The sequence below is a fragment of the Diceros bicornis genome, chromosome 6 (assembly GCF_020826845.1).
Source record: "Diceros bicornis minor isolate mBicDic1 chromosome 6, mDicBic1.mat.cur, whole genome shotgun sequence".
NCBI classification, from domain to species: domain Eukaryota; kingdom Metazoa; phylum Chordata; class Mammalia; order Perissodactyla; family Rhinocerotidae; genus Diceros; species Diceros bicornis.
This window is the reverse complement of record NC_080745.1, coordinates 36,885,322-36,909,387: the sequence shown is the minus strand read 5'-3', so window position 1 is coordinate 36,909,387 and position 24,066 is coordinate 36,885,322. Positions and strand designations below refer to the sequence as shown.

Genomic DNA, 24,066 nt, shown 5'->3' with positions numbered 1-24,066 from the left:
GCAAGAATATAGGTGGTGGTGTGTTTTTTCATCAAGGGGTTCGTGATGTCTGGTTTTCTCTTCCTCTCTTTTTTTCTTTTTTGCAATTGTTGTAACTGTTAATATTGACTTCTGACATACCTTTAGAACAGGTTATTAAATAGATGACTTAGGAGCACTTTGAAAAGAAAGCTTAGGGCCGGCCCGGTGGCGCAAGTGGTTAAGTGCGCGCGCTCCGCTGCGGCGGCCCGGGGTTCGCTGGTTCGGATCCCGGGTGCGCACCAACGCACCGCTTGGTAAGCCATTCTGTGGCGGCATCCCATATAAAGTGGAGGAAGATAGGCACAGATGTTAGCCCAGGGCCGTCTTCCTCAGCAAAAAAAAAAAAAAAAAAAAAAAGAGGATTGGCGGATGTTAGCTCAGGGCTGATCTCCTCACAAAAAAAAAAAAAAAAGAAAAGAAAGAGAAGAAAACAAGCATTGGTTATTTGTGATGCAGCATGGATCAATAAGAGCAGGTCTTACCATGCCAGTCTAGGTTTTTTGAAATGTCCGAGTATAATAAAAAGATAATTGGGCTAGAGTTGGAAGATCTAGCCCTGGCCTTACCTCTGTTTTGGTAGGTAACTCTGGGCAGTCATTTAACTTTCTGAATCTCACCTGTAAATTGAGGAGGTTCGACTGAATCATTGGTTTCCAAACTTGGCATTGCATTGTGGGGTTCTCTGCATAAAAATCCTTCATATATTAGATATAATCTTAGAGATCTGGGAGGTCTGACATCCCACCCAAAGCAAGAATAAATTCCTTTTATGATATTCCTGACATGTGAGCTTCTGTATGTACACTTTTTTTTTCACATTTTTTTTAAGACTTTATTTTTTTAGAGCTGTTTTAGGTTTACAACAAAATTGAGAGGGAGGTACAGAGATTTCCCATATACCCCCTGCCCTTACACATGCATAGCCTCTCCCATTATAAAGATCACTCCCCAGAATGGTACAGTTTTTACCAAGGATAAACCTACCATTGACACATCATAATCACCCAAAGTCCGTAGTTTACCTGAGGGTTCACTCTTGGTGTTGTATATTCTGTGGGTTTGGACAAATGTATAATGATGTATATCCATCATTATAATATCATACAGGATGTTTTCATTGCCCTAAAATTCCTCTTTGCTCTGCCTATTCATCTCCCCTCCAACCCCCAAAATCACTGATCTTTTTATTGTCTCTATAGTTTTGCCTTTTCCAGAATGTCATATGGTTGGAATCATACAGTATGTAGCCTTTTCAGATTGGCTTCTTTCACTTAGTAGTATGCATTTAAGGTTCCTTTATGTCTTTTCATGGCTTGATAGCTCATTTCTTTTCAGTGCTGAATAATATTCCATTGTCTGGATGTACCACAGTTTATCCATTCACCTGCTGAAAGACATTCCAGTTGCTTCCAAGTTTTGGCAGTTATGAATAAAGGTACTATAAACATCTGTGTGCAGTTTTTTGTATGGACGTAAATTTTCATCTCATTTGGATGAACACCTAGGAGCGCGCTTGCTGGAATGTATGGTAAACCTATCTTTAGCTCTGTAGGAAACTGCCAAACTGTCCTCCAAAGTAGCACTACCATTTTGCATTTCCACCAGCAAGGAATGAGAACTCCTGTCGTTCCACATCCTTGCTAGCATTTGGTGTTCTCAGTGTTCCGAATTTTGTCCATTCTAATAGGTCTGTAGTGGTTTTTCATTGTTTTAATTTGCAGTTCCCGACAAGATGATGTTGAGCATCTTTTCATATGTTTATTTGCCAAATGTATATCTTTGGTGAAATGCCTGTTCAGATCTTTTGCCTGATTTTTAATTGAGTTGTTTGTTTTCTTCTTGTTGAATTTTAAGAGTTCTTTGTGTATTTTGGATAACAGTCCTTTATCAGATGTATCTTGGGCAAGTATTTTCTCCCAGTCTATGCCTTGTCTTCTCCTCATTCTCTTAATTGTTACATGGTGTTAATTTGTATTTCCCTGGCATCTAATGAGGTTGAGCAACTTTTCATATATTTATTGGCCATTGGATATCTTTTGTGAAATGCCCATTCAAGTTTTTTTTGGCTCCTTTTTCTACTCAGTTGACTTTTTTTCTTATTGATGTATAGCATTTTTTTGTATGTTCTTGATAAGAGTCTTTTATGCTTCTTAATATAGAGTCCCTTTGTTTATGTATGTCTTTAAATATCTTCTCCCACTTGCTGGCTTGACTTTTCACTATGTTAATGGTGTCTTTTGATGAACAAATGTTCTTAATTTTAATACACTACAAATGTTATGTTTCATTTTTGTAAGAAATCTTTGCCTACCCTATGGGCATGAAGATATTCTTCTTTTTTCTTTCTCCTATAAATTTTTTTATTTTATGTTTCACATTTAGATCCTCAGTTTGCTTGGAGTTCATTTTGTTTGTATGACATAGGAGTCAAGGCTAGTTCCCCTCTCTTGCCCCCCATATGGATATCTAATTAACCCAACATTTATTGAAAAAGCCATCCTTTCCCCCACTGCACTGCGGTATCACCTTTGTCATGACTCAGAGGTTGTGTGGGTCTATTCCAGCCTTTCTGTTCTGTTCCATTGGTCTATTTGTAACACATATGTTATTTTCTTTTTAAAAAAATAGCCTTATTGATGAGGCTGGCCTGGTGGAGTAGTGGTTAAGTGCACGCGCTCTGCTTCAGTGGCCCAGGGTTTGCAGGTTCGGATCCTGGGCGTGCACTGATGCACTGCCTGTCAAGCCATGCTGTGGTGGCGTCCCATATAAAGTAGAGGAAGATGGGCACAGATGTTAGCAGGGGCCAATCTTCCTCAGCAAAAAGAGGAGGATTGGCATCGGATGTTAGCTCAGGGCTGATCTTCCTCACCAAAAAAAAAAAAAAATAGCCTTATTGAGTTATAATTCACATGCTATAAAATTCACCCTATTTAAGTGCACAATTCACTGGTTTTTACTATATTTTCAGAGTTGTGCAACTATCACCCCTATCTAATTCCATAACATTTTCATCACCCCAAAAGAAACACCTTACCATTAGCAGTCATTCCTTTGGTGCCACAGACTGAATGTTTGTGTCCTCATAAGATTCATGTGTTGAAACCTAATCCCCAGTAGGATGGTATCTGGAGGTGGGGCCTATGGGAAGAGCCCTCATGAATGAGATTAGTGCCCTAATAAAAGAGACCCCAGAGAACCCCCTTGTACCTTCTGCCACGTGAGGAGACAGTGAAAAGACAGCTGACTGTGTACCAGAGAGCGAGTTCTCACCAGACACGAAATCTGCTGACGCCTTGATCTTGAACTTCCCAGCCTCTGGAACTGTGAGCAATAAATTTCTGTCATTTATAAGCTGCCCAGTGTATAGTATTTTTTTTATAGCAGCCTGACTGGGCTAAGACACCTAGCAACCACTAATCCACAAATCTGCTTTCTTTCTCTATGGATTTGCCTATTCTGGACATTTCATATAAATAGAATCATAAAACATGTGGCCTTTTGTGTCTGGCTTCTTGCACTTAACATGATGTTTTCAAGGTTCATTTTTTTAAAAAAAATTTTGGTAAAATATATATATGTAATAAAATTTGCCATTTTAACCATTTTTAAGTATATAATTCAGTAGCATTAATTATATTCACAATGTTGGGTAACCATCACCACTTTCCAAAATTTGTTCATCACCCCAAACAGAAATTTTGTACCTATTAAGCAGTAACTACCCATTTCCCTTTTCTCACAGTCCCTGGATACCTCTAGTCTACTTTGTTTTTCTATAAATTTGCTTGTTCTAGATATTTCATATAAGTGGTCATACAAGATTTGTCCCTTTGTGCCTGCCTTGTTTCATTTAGCATAATGTTTTCAAGGTTCATTCATGCTGTAACATGTATCAAAACATTCTTTTTGTGGCCGAATAATATTCCAGTACATATCCATGTGGTATATGGATATGCCACGTTTCCTTTATCCATTCATCAGTTGAGGACATTTAGGTTTCTAGTTTTGGTTATTATGAACAATGCTGTACATATGTGTACAAGTTTTTTTTTGTGTGATTATGTTTTCATTTCTCTTGGGTCTATACCTAGGAGTGGAAGTGCCAAGTCATATGTTAATGCTACGTTTATCTTTTAAAGGAACTGCCAAACTTTTCCAAAGCAGCTGCACCATTTTACATTCTCTCCAGCAATGTATGAGGGTTCTAGTTTCTTCACATTCTGGGCAATACTTATTATTGTGTGTGTTTTTGGTTATGGCCATCTTAGCGGGTATGAAGTGGTATCTCATTATAGTTTTGATTTGCACTTCCCTACTGACTAATAATATTGAGCATCTTTTAATGTGCTTATTGGCATTTGTATACCTTCTTTGAGGAAAAATCTATTCATATCCTTTGACTATTTTTTATTGGGTTGTCTTTTTAATTGTTGAGCTGTAATAGTTCTTTATATATTCTGGATACAAGTCCTTCATCAGTTATGTTTTGCAAGTATTTTCTCCTGTAAGTTATCTTTTCACTTTCTTAAGGGTGTCTTTTGAAGCAATAAAGTTTTAAATTTTGATGAAGTCCAATTTATCTATTTTTTTTCTTTTGTTGCTCATGCTTTTTGTGTCATCTAAGAAATCATTTCCTATCCAAGGTAATGAAGATTTACACCTATGTTTTCTTCTTAGAGTTTTGTAATTGTAGCTCTTACATTTAGATCTTTGATCCATTTTGAGTTAATATTTATATACAGTGTGAGGTAGAGTTCCAACTTCATTCTTTCGTCTGTTGATATTCAGTTGTTCCAGCACTATTTGTTGAAAAGAATATTCTTTCCCCATTGAATTGTCTTGGGACACTTGTAGCATATACTTTTTAAAGTTAAAATTAATTGTTGCCTGTCAAAAGTTTTTTGGAGAGTTTTTGAAGCATTCTTTAAGACAACTGGAAATATCTAGATTATCATAAGATAAATAGGGGAATTCTTAAAAGCTACTTACTCAGGTTCTTTTTATCCTTAGAATATTTACTGCTTTGGTTCATGTCAAGTGACAGATCTTTCTTAAGTCTAGAACAGTTGGACTGTATCCTAAATTTTTTATGCTTTAAGAATACATTTAACCTAAGTTTCCCCATTTTAAAATACAGCTTGTATCACTATACCTTCTGAGTAATTTTGAGAGAGTCTTGCTGACTGTATGTTTAATTATTGAGGTACAGTGTTGTTTTTTTGAATTGTGAAAAATTTGACTAGTAATTTATCTGGGGATTTTTTGAGGGGGGTTCATTAAGTTATAATTCCTTAACCAGGACATTCTTTTAGATTGGTCAGTGATAAGTAAATTGTCTTGAAGTGGTGGTACCAGTGCCAAGCCACCTGTAGTGAATTCTACATCTATTCCTTGTTGCAAAAGTGAACAAAGGCATATGTTTAGTCTGAGATTATAGGAGTTTATAGTTTAGTTCTTTAAGCAAGGAATGTTATTGTTGTTTCTTTCATCAACATGAATATGGACCATATTCTTCTGGCAGCAGATAGAAACTAATCTTGAAGAACCACAATATCCAGCAACAGTAATGTACAGATATCTTGGTGCCTCACTGTAGATGCCCCTATAAATGGCATGTAGTACATTGATATATGTTTAAGTACAGTGTGGATAAATTTCATTCCTTAAATAGATCCTAGGGCCGGCCCTGTGGCTTGGTGGTTAAGTGCGCGCGCTGTGATGCTGGTGGCCCGGGTTCGGATCCCGGGTGCGCATCGAGGCACCACTTCTCCGTTCATCCTGAGGCCGAGTCCCACATACAGCAACTAGAAGGATGTGCAGCTACGACACACAACTATCCACTGGGGCTTTGGGGGGAAAAAATAAAATAAATAAAATCTTAAAAACTAAATAAATAAATAAATAAATAAATAAATAGATCCTGAATCCAGCATTGTTTGAGACATTTATGGACTATTATATGCTGAAGAATGAGCTTGGAGATTGGCTTGTTAGAGCAGTGAATATGTTTTATATATAGATTGTTTCCCTACAGTCTGTTTTCATAGCCTTTTAAACATATATACATAGCCTTGAGTTTCTCTGCTCAAATTACATTCATAGCAAAGGGGAAAGTAGTAACTTTCAATTGGAGAAACTTGGTCGATCACCTTGACCAAGTGATCAAAGTTAATGTCACCAATATTGGAACAAACTGGCATCATGTGCTTCCTAATAAGATACACTGGGAAGGACACAACTTCACTTCTGTGGTGTTCTTGCCAAAAATGCATAAACTGAGTCTAATGGTGATGAAACATCAAAGAAACCGAAATTGAGGGACATTCTACAAAGTAACTGACCTGTATTGTTAAAAAATGTCAAGGTCAAGAAAGGCAGTGACTGAGGAATGTTCTAGATTAAAGGAGACTAAAGAGACATAACTATATGTGATGTGTGATCCTGGATTGGAACCTGAACTGGAGGCAAAAAGGATATAAATTACCTTATTGGGACAATTGATGGAATTTGAATATAGACTATGGAATTTTATCTTTCCTGATTTTGATAATTGCACTGTAATTATGTAGGAGAAAGTCCATTTTCTTAGGAGGTACACATGAAATGTTTAGGGATAGAGAGGCATAATGTTTCTAACTTATTCTTGGTTGTGAAAGAAAAGTGTATGTATACGTGCACATGTGTATATAGAGAGAAGATGATAAAGCATATGGGACAAAATATAAACATATGCTGAATCTGAGGAGAGGTTATGTGAGATTTCCTTGTGCTGTTCCTGCAACTTTTCTGTAAGTTTGAAATTATAATAAAAGTTAAAAAGTATAACTTGAGTTGGTGTTAAAATTCTTTAATCCAGTTCACTGTCATAGTTTCATTTACTTTTTTATGCTCCCTTGCAGAATAGCTTTTAAACCAAGATGCTTAATTATGCCTTCCGATTCTGGGATCCTTCAGACTCCAGAACAGTTTGTATTAGGCTTAAAAGCAACCATGTTGTAACATCAGTGGGAGATGAGATCAAGGAAAATTTCAGAGTTTAGGCAGTTAGGTGGGAAAACAGTAACTTTGCATTTCTACCTTAATACTGTGGTTTCAAAATGTCTCTTGAAGAACTGTAAATTTTAAAAATATCAGACACAGACATGTTCAAACAAAGACATTCTAAAAAACTCTTGCCAAATTGACATTTTTTAAGGTATACTTTTTTCTATGTGCTTTATTAAATTAGAGAATAGCTCTAATTACTGCCTGGCTTATGAAATAGCTGGGGGTTATGTTTGTTTTATTTGTGGTTCGAACCTGAAATTCAACTTGATAATGTATGTGAAGCCTCTTTAAGTTCTACTTTTTTTCTTAAAATAAGTGTTTTTTTGACTTTGAAAGTATTATTTGCCTATTGTAAAAAAAAAAAAAAAAAAGTTAGAAGAAAACAAAATTACTCATAATCATACATTCCAGAAGTAACTGCTGTTAAGAGTATTTCTTTTCTGTAGTTTAAAAAAATATGATTGGCATTATACTTGTATACAATTTAACCATGCTTCTTTCATGTAATATATCATGCACATCTTCCCACATCATTGAAAATTCTTTGACCTTATTATTTTTAAACTTTAATAATATTCCATCATATGGTGTACTACAATTTATTTATTTACTTTTTTCTGAGATATTAATTTGGAAGGCAAATAACCAACTCATCCTGGTTATACATACGGAATATACAGTAGAGTGAATATTTTAATTTATATAGTTTACAAACAGAAGTAATTGGACCTCTATTTTTATTGGTCCTCGATTTCTGTTATCTTTTGAGAATTGTTTGAAAGAGCTTTTAATAGTCTTACCAGTATTTTTTATAGTAAAGAATAAATCTGGAAGTGTGCTTTTCTTTTGTATGTTAATCCTTAAATGTTTCGAATTTTATTAATTTATTTGTTTGGTGAGGAAGATTAGCCCTGAACTAACATCTGTTGCCAATCCTCCTCTTTTTGCTGAGGAAGATTGGCCCTGGGCCAACATCCATGCCCATCTTCTTCCACTTTATATGTGGGACACCTGCCACAGCATGGCTCAATGAGCAGTGTGTAGGTCTGTGCTTGGGATCTGAACCTGCAAACCCCAGGCCACCAAAGTGGAGCATGTGAACTCAACCACTATGCCACCAGACCAGCCCCTGGAATTTTATTTTTAATGTGTATGTATAGATATTTTATCAAATTAAAAATTTATAGGGGCCGGCCCTGTGGCCTAGTGGTTAAGTTCAGCATGCTCCACGTCGGCAGCCCGGGTTCGAGGGTTCAGTTCCCGGGCACGGACCTACACCACTCATTGGCGGCCATGCTGTGGTGGCGACCCACGTACAAAATAGAGGAAGATTGGCACGGATGTTAGCTTAGGGCGAATCTTCCTCGGAAAGAAAGAAAAAAAATTTATAAAATTAAGATTTCTATTTGGCAGGTATGAATATTTAGGGATTCTTAAGATTATATATTTTACTTCAAAAGTATGTAAGATAAATTATACTCAAAAGTTAAATTGTTAGATATTCGGGGCCGGCCCCATGGCGCAAGTGGTTAAGTGCGCGCGCTCCGCTGCGGCAGCCCGGGGTTCGCTGGTTCGGATCCCGGGCGCGCACCAACCCACTGCTTGGCAAACCGTGCTGTGGCGGCGTCCCATATAAAGTGGAGGAGGATGGGCACGGATGTTAGCCCAGGGCCAGTCTTCCTCAGCCAAAAAAGAGGAGGATTGGCAGATGGTAGCTCAGGGCCGATCTTCCTCATGCAAAAAAATAAAAAAAATAAAATGCCATTGTTGTAGAATTATCTGACTAGAAAACACACGTGAATAGTTGAAAGTTTTCCCTTTTTTTGATTGAGTCTTTATAGTTCTCCAGCTAGAAAGATAGATTCCTTCCTAACAAAGCAGTTGCTTTAAGTGTATGTACTATAAGTAATAGGTTCATTAGTGATTGTATATGAGTAAGTTATACCTTCTCTGGTGCTATAAGGTCATCGTGATCTAAGTGTGTGGTGGTGTCTCAAACTTCAGAAATGAATACCTCAGATAATTATATATTGCATTCATCTGGAAGGAATCTACTAGTAGGCCCACTCAAAAGATTGTTAATGTCTCTTACAATTTCATGTTTTGGCAGGTAAACCTAGCCTTTAAGCAACCTGGAAAGAGGCTAGAGCACCAAGGAATTAGAATTGAATTTGTAGGTCAAATTGGTGAGTTTTGAAATAGTATTACTTTTTTTTTTTCTTTGATAACTGAATTTGAAGAGGGTTGGATTTGGCACTTAAATAATTGAATTAGAGCTTAGCTTTGTGGAAGGAAGGAATTGATTTTGGCATAATAAAAGAAGGATTTATCTTATAAACATTAAATCAAATGTTTCTTTTAATTGTATTAAATGATATTTGATTCATCCTGCCTTTATTTGTTATTAAACTTAATTATTGAAAATAAAAGGAGTCATGTAAGCTGCCAGTCTTGAAAAATAATGCAAATAAATTAGTTGACTCACTTAAATTTCCATCTGCCTACATTTTTCACGAGCTTTACTCACAGTTACCAGTGTCACCTTCATCCCTCACTTTCTAATTACCCATGCCATTTGTCTTCCTAACCTAGTTGTGCCTGTACCCAGACGCACCTGTCAACAGAAAATTCCATGTGAAAAGGAAAGGTGTAATATCTTCTTGACTTAGATCAACTTGTGTATATTTCCATACATGTATTTCAGAGACACTCTTGATTTAGCAGGAGTTAAACTGTATAAATCTTTTGGCACTGCAGATTCAGAAAAGAGAAAAGAAAACAGGTCTTTATAATACTGTATACATGGCTAGGTTTTAAATCTAGCTTTCTAAGTTTTACTGTACATTTTTAAAGTATCAAAATTGGAAAGCGTGGATATTTGTTTACATGTTTGTTCTAGATGAGTTATACTTGAGGGGAAAATTATAGTAATTAACTGATAGTTCATTTTAGTCTTTTGTGTATTTTAGTTTTATCAAGGTAATATATTTGCCTGCCTAAAGCAAACCACAAAACACTTTTTGGGGGCCGGCCCGGTGGCGCAAGCGGTTAAGTGCGCGCGCTCCGCTGTGGCGGCCCAGGGTCCGCTGGTTGGGATCCTGGGTGCGCACCGACGCGCTGCTTGTCAAGCCATGCTCTGGCGGCGTCCCATATAAAGTGGAGGAAGATGGGCACGGATGTTAGCCCAGGGCCAGTCTTCCTCAGCAGAAAAAGAGGAGGATTGGCAGATGTTAGCATAGGGCTGATCTCACAAAAAAAAAAACAAAAAACACTTTTTGCCTTGAAGGGAGGAAGTTCAAATAATTGCTGGAAATGTGTCTCTTAAAACAGCTTCATATTGGGCAAACTCTAACTACATTAGGGAAATGAATTCATTTTTTTATAGTAGAAGTTTTCATTGGGCTGTGCTATGGGAATTTTTTTATGCCGAGGTGGAGCATAATAATAAGAAAGATAATGGAGTTCAGATCATAGCTCTAGTATATTAAAGCAGAGACAAATCCAACTAGTTCTTTTGGTAAAAATTATTTGCTTTGGAGGTAGAAGTTTGGGTTTTAATGAAATGGATATTAACAATAACTGGTCTTTTTGCTTTTTAAAATTTCTTAGAACTGTTCAATGACAAGAGTAATACTCATGAATTTGTAAACCTAGTGAAAGAACTAGCCTTACCTGGAGAACTGACTCAGAGCAGAAGTTATGATTTTGAATTTATGCAAGTTGAGAAGCCATATGAATCTTACATCGGTGCCAATGTCCGCTTGAGGTACGAATGTGTATTAGAAACCGTAGACAGAGTCAAAACCAGAAAGTAATGGCTACTATTGAATGTCTTATTAGAACTTCTGATTATAGTTCTGGACTGGAAGACTTAAGAGTTTAAAAAATTCTGTCAAATATTTTGTTTTGTCTGGATAATGCTGATCTGAGGTACTAAGAGCCTTATATCATTATAGATTTAGAGAACCCCATTATGAGAAATTTTAGTCATACACTTCCCTTGTATTAATCATCCCTTAGGTACTTCATTTGTTGTATAAATAGAATTACTCTCTAAATCCTTTAGTTTCCCAACGACTCTCATTTAGTGTATGGTTAAGAAGTGATCTAGGAAGTAGGCTTGATGGTAGCACTCCAAATTCATCTAAAAAGTATATACACTATTCTTAAAATTAGACTCTGTATTTTTTTCATGGTAGGGGCATTTATTTAACAATTAGAAGTCCTTCATGAAGTAAATGAAGTAAGTTGATTCCAAAGGAGTTGCAGCAAGGAGAAGCTGAGTTGCAGTTCAGGTTTGCTTATTTAAAACACTGAAATTTATCATAGAAGATTTAACTTGTCCTCTTTACCATTAACTTTGTAGGTATTTTCTTAAAGTGACAATAGTAAGAAGACTGACAGATTTGGTAAAAGAATATGATCTTATTGTTCACCAGCTTGCCACCTATCCTGATGTTAACAACTCTATTAAGATGGAAGTGGGTATCGAAGATTGTCTACACATAGAATTTGAATATAATAAATCAAAGTAAGTACTTTTCACAAACAGGTAACTTAGATGTTCAGGGAAAATTAAGAAATAAGCTTTTCAGGTCTTTGTAAATCTGTCAAAGTAAGGGTAGAATTGACATTAATCTGGTGTTAACAGACCAACAGAATCTCTGAGCTGAAGGAAACTTGAGGATTTTGGTCTGGCTTCCGACTCGTTGCAGGTGTCTTTCATATTCTATTCCTGATAAGTCTCTGCTTGGCCATTTTTTGTAGAGGATCTCACCATCTCAGAGGGCAGCTAATCCCTAGGTCTGTAAACATTTATGTTACTGGCCTGACATCACTTTGGCCTGGTCACCTCTTTAAAACTAAACAAAAATACTTTTTTTCTGACTACATAAGCAATACATTTTCATTATGGAAAAATCTGACAATGTAGAAAAGTCAAGTGAAGTAAAAATATCACATATTTTCACCTTACCACTTAACCACAGTTAACATCCTCTTGTATATCTTTACATGGGAGAGAGGGAGATTTATATATATATTTATATATGTTGTATTTTTACAGAAATGGGCTCTTATTTTGTTAATCGTTTAATGCCTTTTTAAACTTTATTATGGAAAATTTCAAACATGTACCAAAGCGTGTGAACAATATAATGAATCCTCATGTACTCACTGCCCAGCTCCAACAGTTATCAACACATGGTTGGATTTGTTTTATCTGTATTCAGCCCCCACACTCCCCATGGATTATATTGAAGCAAATTCCAGATACATAATTTTATCCTTAAAAATTATCTATCATTTTTAATATGACCACAATACTGTTATATCTAAAAATATTAATAATTCCTTAATATCTTCACATATCCAGTCAATGTTCACATTTCCCTAATTATCTCATAAATGTGTTCTTTTTCCTGACTTGGATTGTTTAAATCAGTATCCAAACAAGATTTGTTCAAATCCAGTGCATCCAAAACATATTGCATTTGATTATTTGACTCTTAAATCTCTTAATTTATAGGTTTTCCCCCTATTTTTTTCATTAAAGTTTATTTGTTGAAGAAATGGAAGTACACTCTTTTTTTTTTTTTTATAATTTTATTTATTTATTTTTTTTCCCCCAAAGCCCCAGTAGATAGTTGTATGTCATAGCTGCACATCCTTCTAGCCGCTGCATGTGGGACGTGGCCTCAGCATGGCCGGAGAAGCGGTGCGTCGGTGCGCGCTCGGGATCTGAACCCCGGGCCGCCAGTAGCGGAGTGCGCACACTTAACCGCTAAGCCACGGGGCCGGCCCTGGAAGTACACTCTTTTGTCTCCTTCCTTTGCACTCTTCTGTTATCTGATTTTTATTAGTTGCCACTCCCTGGTTTACATCACTGAAAATGTGATATGCAGGTCTTCAGAGTCTTAAATTATATTGTTGATAAAATTATCAGATCGTTTAGGACCTAAAGACTTTGTCATTGAAAGCCTTCCTTCAGACTGACATAATCGCATTAATCAACGCTTGGGTTATTATTTTGAGATCCAAACCTGGGAAGAAGGCTAAAAAAGCCCTCTGGATATTGTAGGGATTCTCAGATTTATTACCACATCATTTCAAGGTACACCAGGAAAGGTCGTTGATTCTTAGATATTACAGCAAGAAACTCAATCTACAGAGTCTGTCTTTGTGACCAGGTGATTTATTAGCTGCACTGTTCTAGCACTTAGAGTAATAATGACACTAAACTCTATACAAGAGTTTTTAATGTTCAAAAACATCTTCACATACTAAGTAAATATTTCAAGCATAAAAATCTCACTTTTCCATGCTGAAGTTCTTTGGAAACTAAGTTAACCTCTAAGTAAGGACTGACAATTAATTAAGCTATTTCTTCCCTCTAAAGTGTATTAATGGTTAAGTAAAAGTTTGATTCCATGTCTTCATAGTAAAATGATGAATAGTTTTTTGAAAAAAATATGAATAGTCAAAATGGTATTCTTAAATAGTTATTATCCTAAAGATGTCTAATACAGCATTTCAGGACATATTTCACTCTTTTTGTTTTTTAAACTAATATTTAGTAAGTGAGGTATATTCTTTCCCCAAAGGTATCATTTAAAGGATGTGATTGTTGGAAAAATTTACTTCTTATTAGTAAGAATAAAAATCCAACATATGGAGTTACAACTGATCAAAAAAGAGATCACAGGAATTGGTAAGTGGAAAAGAATATTTGGATTAAAATTCATGTTTTAATTGAAATTTAAAATTTTTTAAATAATTTCAATCTTTTGCTGTTACAAACAGTGCCTCAGTTAATGTCGTTTTGCATGTGTGTGGGTATGTGTGCAAGATAAAATTTTAGAAGTAGGATTGCTGTTTCAAAGGGTATATTCATTTGTAATTTTGATACACATTGCCTCGTTAGGGGTTGTACTAATTTGCTTTACTATCAGCAGTGAATATAGGAGGGTGCCTCTTCTTCCTCATAGTCTCACTAGCACAGTGTTATAAAACTTTCAGGGCCAGCCCTGGTGGCCTAGTGGTTAAGTTTGGCATGCTCTGCTTTGATGGCCCAGGTTCAGTTCCCTGGGCACGGACCTACACCACTTGTCAGTGGCTATGCTGTGGTGGCAGCTCACCTACAAAAAAAAAAGAGGAGGACTGGCAATGGACGTTAGCTCTGGGTGAATCTTCCTCAGCAGAAAAAAAACCTTTCAGCTGATCTGATGGGTAGGGGGAAGAAGTTCCCCATTGTAGTTTTAATTTAGTGTTCTCATTTTGAGTGAGAGTGAGTATCTTTTCATGTGTATAAAAACCATTTGTATTTCTTTTCTGTAAACTGCCTATCCATATCCTTTGCTTCATCTCTATTGGTTTATTAGTCTTTTCTTATTGATTTGTAGAAACTCTTTATATATTAGGGAAATCAATCTCTTTTTCTGTATTAAGAGCAGCAAAAATTGCCCCAGTTGGCTTGCTTATGGTGGTTTATGCCATGTAGAAGTTCTTGAGGTTTATGTAGTTAAATTTGTAAGTTTTTCCTTTTATGAACTCTGGGCTTTGTGCCACAATAGGAAAGGCCTTTTTCACACTGAGGTTCTAAAAATAATTTTCTGTGCTTGATTCTACTAAAATAATACATTATAGTTTGGGGATTTTGTTTACATTTTTAATTCATTTGGAATTTGTCCTGATGTAAGATATGAGGTACGGATTCAACTTGACTTTTTTCCAGATGGCTGATCAGTTGCCCCCAAATCATTTATTGGTTCATAACGGCTTTTAAATTTTAATTAGTATATAGATTTAGTTTGTCCCCTTTAACTTTGTTGATTTTTTTACTGAAAATAATTTTAGGCAACACTTTTTAAGAATTTTATAATTGGTAGTCATAATTATAAACATCTACGATTTCTTAATCTCCGTTTTTCACCTGCTAATAAAAGTTGAAGTGATTTAAAGACATGAAAACCAAACTTCAAGTTCCCATTGAAAAGAAATTATTTAAACTTTTTTTATGATTATAAAAATTATATTTGATTCTAGAAAATTTTAAATAAAAAATAATCTGTACTCATCATCCAGAACAGACTTTAGTCTTTGCATATTGTATATTTTACAACATTGAGATCATTACTATATGTTTTGGTATACTTTTTCCACTTAGCATATAATTGACTTTTTAAAAATGTCTAGGTTCAATAATTTCTTAGAGAGTGATAGGTTCAATAATTTCTTAGAGGGTGAATCCCCAAATTTAAAAGAACTATATTTCAATCAAGTATTCAGTTAGATGTTTTGTCTATGTTAAAGTTAACTAACTCTGAGAGAAAACAGTTTGGGTCTTGCAGAGAAAACTAGCATATAAATGGTTAGTTTTGATGTGTATTGCTAGTTTCTATTTTAGCAGATATTAGAAACGAGAGAAAGAATTCTGTCAAGAAGATTCTTTCTACAGTGTATATTACCTTTGGGAAGAAGGGAGTGAAACATTCAGTTGAGTAATAAGTTATGTTAAGTGTAGACCAAGAAATAGAAAAGAATGATCAACATTTTCACAAAATGGGCAGATAAATTAGTACTAAAATAATGTAGTTGGAAAATAGGAAGAAGGTATAAGGCTGGAAATTATATTCTGGAAATATTTAAATTAATATCATTTACATTATTGCGTTAGGACCCAGTACCACAACAGAAACAGAAACAATCGCTAAATATGAAATAATGGATGGTGCACCAGTAAAAGGTAACCCACTTTTCATTTACTTCTTTCGTGTTATAGGTTGTGCAAACAGCAGGGTTCATGGCAGTTTAGTTTGAAAGTATTTATTCAGTGTGAAAGTATTTGTGAATTCTTCTTACAGTGATAGTTTTTAAGATCATCTTTGTATAGATACTGAGAAGACTGTAGTAGTACCTCCTAGTCTAAAATAAGGTTTAGTTCTTAGTTTAAATTTAGAATTTAGAAGAGACATTTATATATCTCTCATCTATTTCTGTATTTGTAATATTTTGATTGTCTTGTTATAATAGTTCATCCCTGTAAATCTTTTTTACTCATGCTGAACATAAGGTACAGTATAGCTGAGCATTAATTCCTGTGGGATTTTGGAGTCCTTTTAGCCCCCAAGAAAATAAGCAGTTCATTACTAGATAACCTTCAGTGTCTAAGATAGTGAAGCCAGTAATTTATCATCTTGAATTTATGTCATTGGCTTTTTCTCAACCTGTTAGTAATTACTTCAAAAAGCAACTAGCATTTATTGAGTGCCAGCTGTAGATGAGGCATTGTACTCTCAGGTGCTCTAAAGTTCCCCACCACCCTTTGCGTTAGGCGGTAGTATCCCTTATTTTACAGATGAAACTGAGATGCAAAGAGGTTAAAAAACTTGTTAAAGGTGATATAGTGTAGGAGAGGCAGAACTTTACCTCTACTCATCTTAGATTTTCAGCTGGGACTCTTTAACAAAAAGACAGATTAATAAGAGAACAACAGGTTATTAATACACGCAGTGCACATCACGTGGGAGAAACCTCAACAAAATGTAACTCAAGGTGGTAGCTTAGAATTTCAGCTTATATAACATCTTCAAAAGAACAATACATTGGAGACAAATGACTGGACAAAGGAAAGCAGTTTTAGGCTTCCAAGGGCGGCAAACTGGGGGAAGGTAAATACATGGAAGGAAACTAATAGAGTAAGGTTTGTTTGCAGATTCCTCTGGTGCTATTCCTGGGCTGATAAGAGTCTGTCTCCAGTAAAAGGAGAATTTATATTGTGCCTTTAGGCAAAAAAGGGGGAGCCTTTTCTGCTTTTGCTCCTTCTTAATTGCCCTCAGCTCAAAATAATTTTTATGTCAAAGAGGCATATTTTGTGGTGACATATTCTGGTTTCCTTCAATAGCTAATCATTGCAGAGTTGGAGTTGGAGCCTAGGGCTTTCTGACTCTAGGACCCCATGTGTGTGTACTCTTGTTGTTATGCAACATTACTTTGTAAAATTCCAGCAGCCACAAATTTTTATGTAAAGTGATGAGTCGTATATCTTTCAGGAAATAGACATGCACAAGAAAAGTATTACATAAAAGATTCAAAGCAGAATATGCAAATAATTACCCTTAGGAAAAGAAAAGCCATGAGAATCTGAATAGCAATCTTTTTGGTAATGACCGAATGTCATCATTCTGAACATGTTTGTTGCTTTGGACGAATTAGTTAATGAGTATTCAAGAATTTATACACATGATTAGACATCTTGGTAGACTTCATGAAAGCAGAAAATAACAAAACTAAAACAGCACTTACCTGCTGGCACTGTTGTAAGCTTTTTATGTATGTTAACCCATTTAGTCCTTACAAATTCTGTATAAGATGGATATTACTGGTATTCCCCATTTCACCGATGAGGAACTTGAAACAGAATGGTTAAGTGACTTGGCCAAGGTCACACAGCCAGTAAGTTGTAGAGTTGGGATTTGAATTCAGGCATTCTGGCTCTAGAGCAGTGGTTCTCATCTAGGGGCAATTTTGCTCTCACAGGGGACATTTGGCAATGCCTGGAGACATTTTGATTGTCACACTTGGAGAATGCTATTGGTGTCTAGTGGGTAGAGGCCAGGGATGCTGCTAAACCTCCTACAGTGCATAAGACCCTACCTACAACAAAGAATTATCAGGCCCAAAATGTCAACAGTGCCAAGGCTGATAAACCCTGGCCTTAAGTTTTTATTATGCTGCAGTCTCATGAGGAACTGAAGCATTAGTATCTTCTCTATAATGCTTAGTTCTAGGTGTTATGTGACTATATTAAATCATCTTTTAGAATTAAATGGAAATTGCTTCTCTTTCAGGTGAATCAATTCCAATAAGACTATTTTTAGCAGGATATGACCCAACTCCAACAATGAGAGATGTGAACAAAAAATTTTCAGTAAGGTACTTTTTGAATCTAGTCCTTGTTGATGAGGAAGACAGAAGGTACTTCAAGCAGCAGGTACGGTGTCACCCATGCTGGTAGTTTGTTCTATGGCAGTTCTGAAAACAGCTGGAAAGCACTCACTTTTCTAAGCCTTATTGTACTGAGCAAGTGGGGGTTTCTAAGGGAAAACACTGGGTGTATTATAAGGAAGTAGGAGGGAATGGAATTGTGTTGTGATAGATCTCTTCCCAGCCATTCTGCAGGACTCCAGGATGGGCTATGATTTGGCTGGGTTTTTATTTTTCTCTTGAAAGTTATGTTTTTCATAAAAACAATACTTGGTGTTTGTTAAAAAAAAAAAAAAATCAGCTTTCCGTGCTGCTAGCACTCTCACAAACATGGTGAACGTTCCTAAAACCTGCCAGACTTTCCGTAAGACGTGTGGCAAGCACCAACCCCACAGTGACACAGTACTAGAAGGGCAAAGATTCTCTGTATGCCCAGGAAAAGTGGCGTTATGACAGGAAGCAGAGTGGTTATGGTGGGCAGACTAAGCCAATTTTCCGGAAAAAGGCTAAAACTACAAAGAAGGTTGTACTGAAGGGTGAATGTGTTGAGCAGATCTAAGAATGCTGGCTATCAAGAGATGCAAGTATTTTGAACTGGGAGGAGATAAGAAGAGAAAGGGCCAAGTGATCCAGTTGTAAGCTTCATCTTTTGTCTTATTATGAAGACAATAAAATTTTGAGGTTATGTTTAAAAAAAAAAAAATCAGGTAATAAAGAACAGAATGGGGGTCAGCCCCGTGGCTTAGTGGTTAAGTTCAGGCACTTCACTTTGGCGGCCCACGGTTTGCAGGTTCGAATCCCGGGCATGGACTAATGCACTGCTCATCAAGCCATGTGTGGTGGCATCCTATAAAGACAGTAGAGGAAGATGGGCACAGATATTAGTTCAGAGTCAGTTTTCCTCAGCAAAAAGAGGAGGATTGGCAACAGCTGTTAGCTCAGAGCCAATCTTCCTCAGGAAAAAAAAAAAACCAGAATGAAGTAGAGATCAACAATAATTCTACCACCACTGTGATTAGTTTTCCAGACAACTTTGTGTATGTGTGTTTAGATCATATTATGCATGTTGTTCTTTAATTTGCTTTTTCATTTGATAGTGTCTTGAATATTTTTCCTTTATCAATGAATATAGATTTCCATGATCATGTTTAATGACTGTATTACTTGATGAATTTAGGGGTTTCCATTTTTCCCTTATTAAACAATTCTGTTATCAATGTCCATGAGATGACCCAAATCTATTAATTTTTTTATATAAAATGTTTATTATAAAACTTGTTCTCATTTGAAAATCAATCAAAAGCCCTTGGTGAATTTGTAATGAAGATTGTGATTAGAATGGTCTTTTGTATTCTGAAACAGATTAATAAATATTTGAATGCCAGTTGACTGTTCAAAACTAAATTAGAAATTATTGTTTGCTGAGTACTGTGAGGAATACAAAAACTACCTTTTATACATATGGTTTGTCCTCAAGGTCCTCACATTGCAGATATATGGAAAAAGAACAAGCATATAAGTTAATTAACAGAAAAATTAATAGTTTAATGGTAATTTAGAAGAGAAAACTTATTCCACTAATGCTTCCATAGTGCTATATAATTAAACATAGGTAATTTATAACTTCAGAATAGATCATATGAAATTTACAATTCCCAAATCAATTACATATTGTGGCCCTATTGAGTAAGTATATTGCTTCCCATGGGCATTCATTTGGATGCTTAAATTCTGATATGTTAGTTTAAAAAAAATGAAATAGCCTTTATTAAGCAAATAATTTTAGGAATTTAGAAGAGAGAGATCTCAGGATGGATTGGTTAGGGTAAGATTTAGATAGGCAAGAAATAGGGGTTTGAAGAATATATCGGGGAAGATGTAGGGCAAGTTTATTTGGAGTGCATTGGAGGCAGAGAGTAACTCATTTTGGCTGGTGGGGGACAGGGGTCTAGGGACAGAAGGGAGTGATGTCAGTAAATTGGATAAAGGCTATGGAGGGCCTTGAATGCCTGGTTGGAGAGTTATCCTGGAGTCACTGAGAACTATTGAAGAGGATTCCAAGCAATGTTTTAGACTAATCTGGTAGTGATAGGAAGGATGGATTAGAAAGGGGCCTCAGGCAAGGGAGGCAGAGCCATCTACTAGAAGCTATTTTAGTATCTAAGGTTGAAGTGTCTAGGGCTTGAACTTGGATAATGGCAGTGGAACAGCAAACCAAAGGACAGATTTTAGGAATTTTTTAAAGCAATAATAGCTAGAACTTTGAGCCTGATTGGATTGGTGATGGTGGTGTGCTTGGGTGCTGGTGGGGGAGCCGAGTTGGCAGGAGGGGCAGTCCAAGATTAGAATTGGAAGAAAGTGGGTCAATCAGGAAAGAGCAGGGCTTGTGTAGGGAAGGATGTAATTTTGTTGTGGATAAAACTGAAGTGGCAGTATTTCCATGTGAAAATTTAAGGCATAATGTGAGAACATTAATTTGTTGATATCTTGCATTTGTTTTATTAGGAGATCATTTTATGGAGAAAAGCCCCTGAAAAACTGAGGAAACAGAGAACAAACTTTCACCAGCGATTTGAATCTCCAGAATCACAGGCATCTGCTGAACAGCCTGAAATGTGAACTGAATAGGAGAAAAAAAGGAAAACTAAAAACTCCTATATCCGTTGAGATTAAGTTTGGCAGGGTAAAGATGGTTGCAGCGTGTAGGGAGAAAAAGGCCAGAACTCCATTTATAATAGTCTTCCTTTATCTTACAGTGCTGCATTTATTTTATGATATAATGAAATGTCCTTCATGTATATACATTAAAGAAAATGCTTTCTTTGAAACACTGGAACTTTCCTAAGCTGCCGGTTTGTTTTTTTACTGCACACTTTGATTTGATGATAAGCACTCAGATATGCCTCAGCATAAACATTAAAGATTTTCATGTGAGTAGGCTGGTATTTGTAATTTTGCTTTCTTTCTGCATAACGTTGATTATAAACCCTTTTCTTCTCCTTTTTCATGCTAATGATTACCTCTTACTCTCTACATGCAAAAATTAACTATTTTGTGTTCAAATAAAATTACAAAACCTGAGTGGCCCTTACATCCTGCAAAGATTTAAAACATGGCATCTCAATATTTTTGAGAACTACATTTATGTTTTTACATATGTGTTTGAGAAATGCATATGGAGTGTTTCACTGTAGGTGCTTCTGAGTCTACCATTCCATGGCTTCCTGGATTTTATCCTCTTTTAAGTCTTCTGTGGTATGACTATTTTTTTTCCCCCAAGGGATTATGTGGCATGTCTTTGTAGCCGCCTTTTTTTTTGGCCATATTAAGTAACCATTTTGCTACTGCTATCCAGCAGGTACCACTGTCTGTTTTCTGCAATGTGGAATTGACTCTATGTTGGCATTTTAGAATTCGTTCAAACTATATAATTTTTCCATATATACTTTGAATTTGTTTTTAATTTAAGGAATTTTTTTACCACATATAAGCAAATATAACTTTCTTGACTTCACAAATATTCTCTTCCCTTTTCAGGAGAAAATTTGAGGATGGGGACTCAGGAGGACCAGTGAAGCATGTAGTTATCCAGATCTGGGGAATTTCATGTTTGTTAATCAAATTTAAACTTTATTGACTCTTTAAATTTTTTTTAACACTAAATTCAAGTCATTTGTTCAAAGTCTCTAAAAAAGAAGGCTGCAGTCATCTGTTCATATGCATGGGCTCTGATCTCAAATACACTAAATGTGGGATGTAGGAACTAAAATAAAGCCTGCTGTGTGAAACTACTTTCACTTATGGTTCATTGGTTTTTGTACCAATAATTTTTTATACACTTCAGTGCAAGTCTTGTCAGTTAACCTTACTTGATGAGTAAGCTAAGTAACCCAAATTACATTTCTTTAAACCTATTTTACTACTATGGCACTTTGATAAAATGGTCAGTAACCAACTTCTTTGCTGGCAAAAGGTTCCATGTGCCATGTGCTGGAGCATCTATTTTAAATATGGGTATCTGTGAATGGTAATGTTTTCCTTCATGTAAGTGCCTGTTCAGAGTTTCAGAATTTAAAAATGCCAAATATTTTCATGGTCACTTGCATGTAGTAATCTAGAAAATACTCGAGATTTTTGAAAACAAATTGTATTTAACCAGCCTCAAATTGTGCAACCATAGTATATAATAAAGAATTTGAAACAGATACTGAGCTGGCTATTTGAATGATTAAAATAGTCCTATTCCCAAATCTCTTCTCATTGTCAGATTTATTGTTGAGGACAGGATTGCTCAGTAGTTTAGGAAGCTATAACTGTGACCATTAGTTTTTATAAATGTTGTCAGTTTCCATTTAAAATAGCTATATAATGCTTTTCATTAGGCAGCTTAAGCCACTGTCATAAATATCAGGCTTACTCACTTTGCTTGAGACTTTGTTGCATAACCAATTTGAAAAATGAAAATTTGAATTCAGTATTTGGTGAACTGAATAAAGTTGGCCAGTTAATTAGAAATAAACTGAAAAAGAAACTTGTCTTTAATAAAGAGGACAATAGGGCCGGCCCCGTGGCTTAGCGGTTAAGTGCACGCGCTCCGCTGCTGGCGGCCCGGGTTCGGATCCCGGGAGTGCACCGATGCGCCGCTTCTCCGGCCATGCTGAGGCCGAGTCCCACGTGCGGCAGCTGGAAGGATGTGCAGCTGTGACATACAACTGTCTGCTGGGGCTTTGGGGGAAAAAAATAAAAAATTAAAAAAAAAAATAGGACAATATCTAATCCAGTGGTTGTCAACCCTGGCTGCATGTTCAAATCACTAGGAGTTTTTAAAAATATGCCAGGTCCTACCTAGACCAATAAAATTAGAATTTCAGGGGCCCAGACATCAGCATTAAAAAAAGTTACCCAGGATTGAGAACCACTGTCTAAACCATTTATATAGTTATTTCTCCACTTGTGAAGAATTTTGGGGAGGAAAAACTTTTCCTCCACCCTCTTATGTTCTTTGTTTGGGAGCCTGCTAATTAAACTGACAAAAGACAGATCAGCAAGAGAAAAGACAAATTTTAATTGAGTATAAGGGAGTTTATTAAAATGTGACAAATATATGGTTAGAAATTGGGGCTTATATATCATCTTGAGAGAGGAAAGAGAGGAGGGGGTGAAGGACACTTACAAATGACTTAATAGGGAAAGTTGCGGGGGAGAAAGGGCACTTCCAGGAAAGCAAATGACTTGTAGGAAAGGTAAATGGGCCCTTAGAATAGATGGTAGATATGATAGCATTGTGACCAAGTGCTTAGCTGTCTGGCTGACTTCTGTCTCTGGTGATAAGTTAATCTTTCCTGGTTGCTCCCTGAGGGGATTTATGAAAATTGAGTTCTGGGAGGCTCTGCTTCTAGTTAGATAGATTTCAGGAACTCAAATACCTCTACTCAAAATTTTTATGCGACAGTAGCATATTCTGGACCCCTTCAATATGGGTCACATAGTTGGAATACTCAATTCTAATTACCATGTGAGTCAGTAAAGTCTTAAGTTTAATTATGTTCCTTTTATATTCAGCTGAACCTGTTGAACATATATAAAGGCACTCGCCAGGGCTTTATACTAATCTGGATTGGAATGTAACATATTTTAAGTTTCAAATCAGACAAAGGCATAGTGAGGAAAATGTGCACCCTTAAGTATAACAGGTCTGTCTTAGGCTTGGGGTCTTCTATGAGCATAACTCTTATGTCACTCCCCTATCTAAAATCTTTTAGTGACTCAATTCCAGGATAAAGTTAAAATACCATATTGCAAAACACCCCTTCAGCTCCAGTTATGCTAGACTCTTTGGAGAATGCCCGCCCTCTTGCCTGCACTCCATCTAACTCCAGCTCTCCTGCCCAATCTTGCCTGACACCATCTCCATCTCCAAGTCAAAGAGTTAGATGTCCCTTTGTTGTGCTGCCAAGACAGCCTATGCACACTTCCAGGACTGTGCTTACCACACTTTTAAAAGACTTTTTCATT

The 24,066-nt window shown here is 36.2% G+C and overlaps 1 protein-coding gene and 1 pseudogene across 2 annotated transcripts in view; both read left to right on the top strand.

Annotated features, from left to right (window-relative positions):
• VPS26A (VPS26 retromer complex component A) overlaps positions 1 to 21,842 on the top strand; it is a 30,477-nt gene extending 8,635 nt beyond the window's left edge. For both annotated transcript variants that reach the window (XM_058543297.1, XM_058543296.1), the window contains exons 3-9: positions 9,179 to 9,254; positions 10,678 to 10,834; positions 11,435 to 11,599; positions 13,671 to 13,777; positions 15,743 to 15,811; positions 17,916 to 18,058; positions 20,557 to 21,842. In XM_058543297.1, coding sequence (XP_058399280.1) covers positions 9,179 to 9,254; positions 10,678 to 10,834; positions 11,435 to 11,599; positions 13,671 to 13,777; positions 15,743 to 15,811; positions 17,916 to 18,058; positions 20,557 to 20,670 — 831 coding nt within the window. In that variant the 3' untranslated portion in view covers positions 20,671 to 21,842. The remainder of the gene's footprint in view (positions 1 to 9,178; positions 9,255 to 10,677; positions 10,835 to 11,434; positions 11,600 to 13,670; positions 13,778 to 15,742; positions 15,812 to 17,915; positions 18,059 to 20,556) is intronic.
• LOC131407150 (large ribosomal subunit protein eL42-like) lies at positions 18,081 to 20,550 on the top strand (annotated as a pseudogene).
• Positions 21,843 to 24,066: the final 2,224 nt, after the last annotated feature.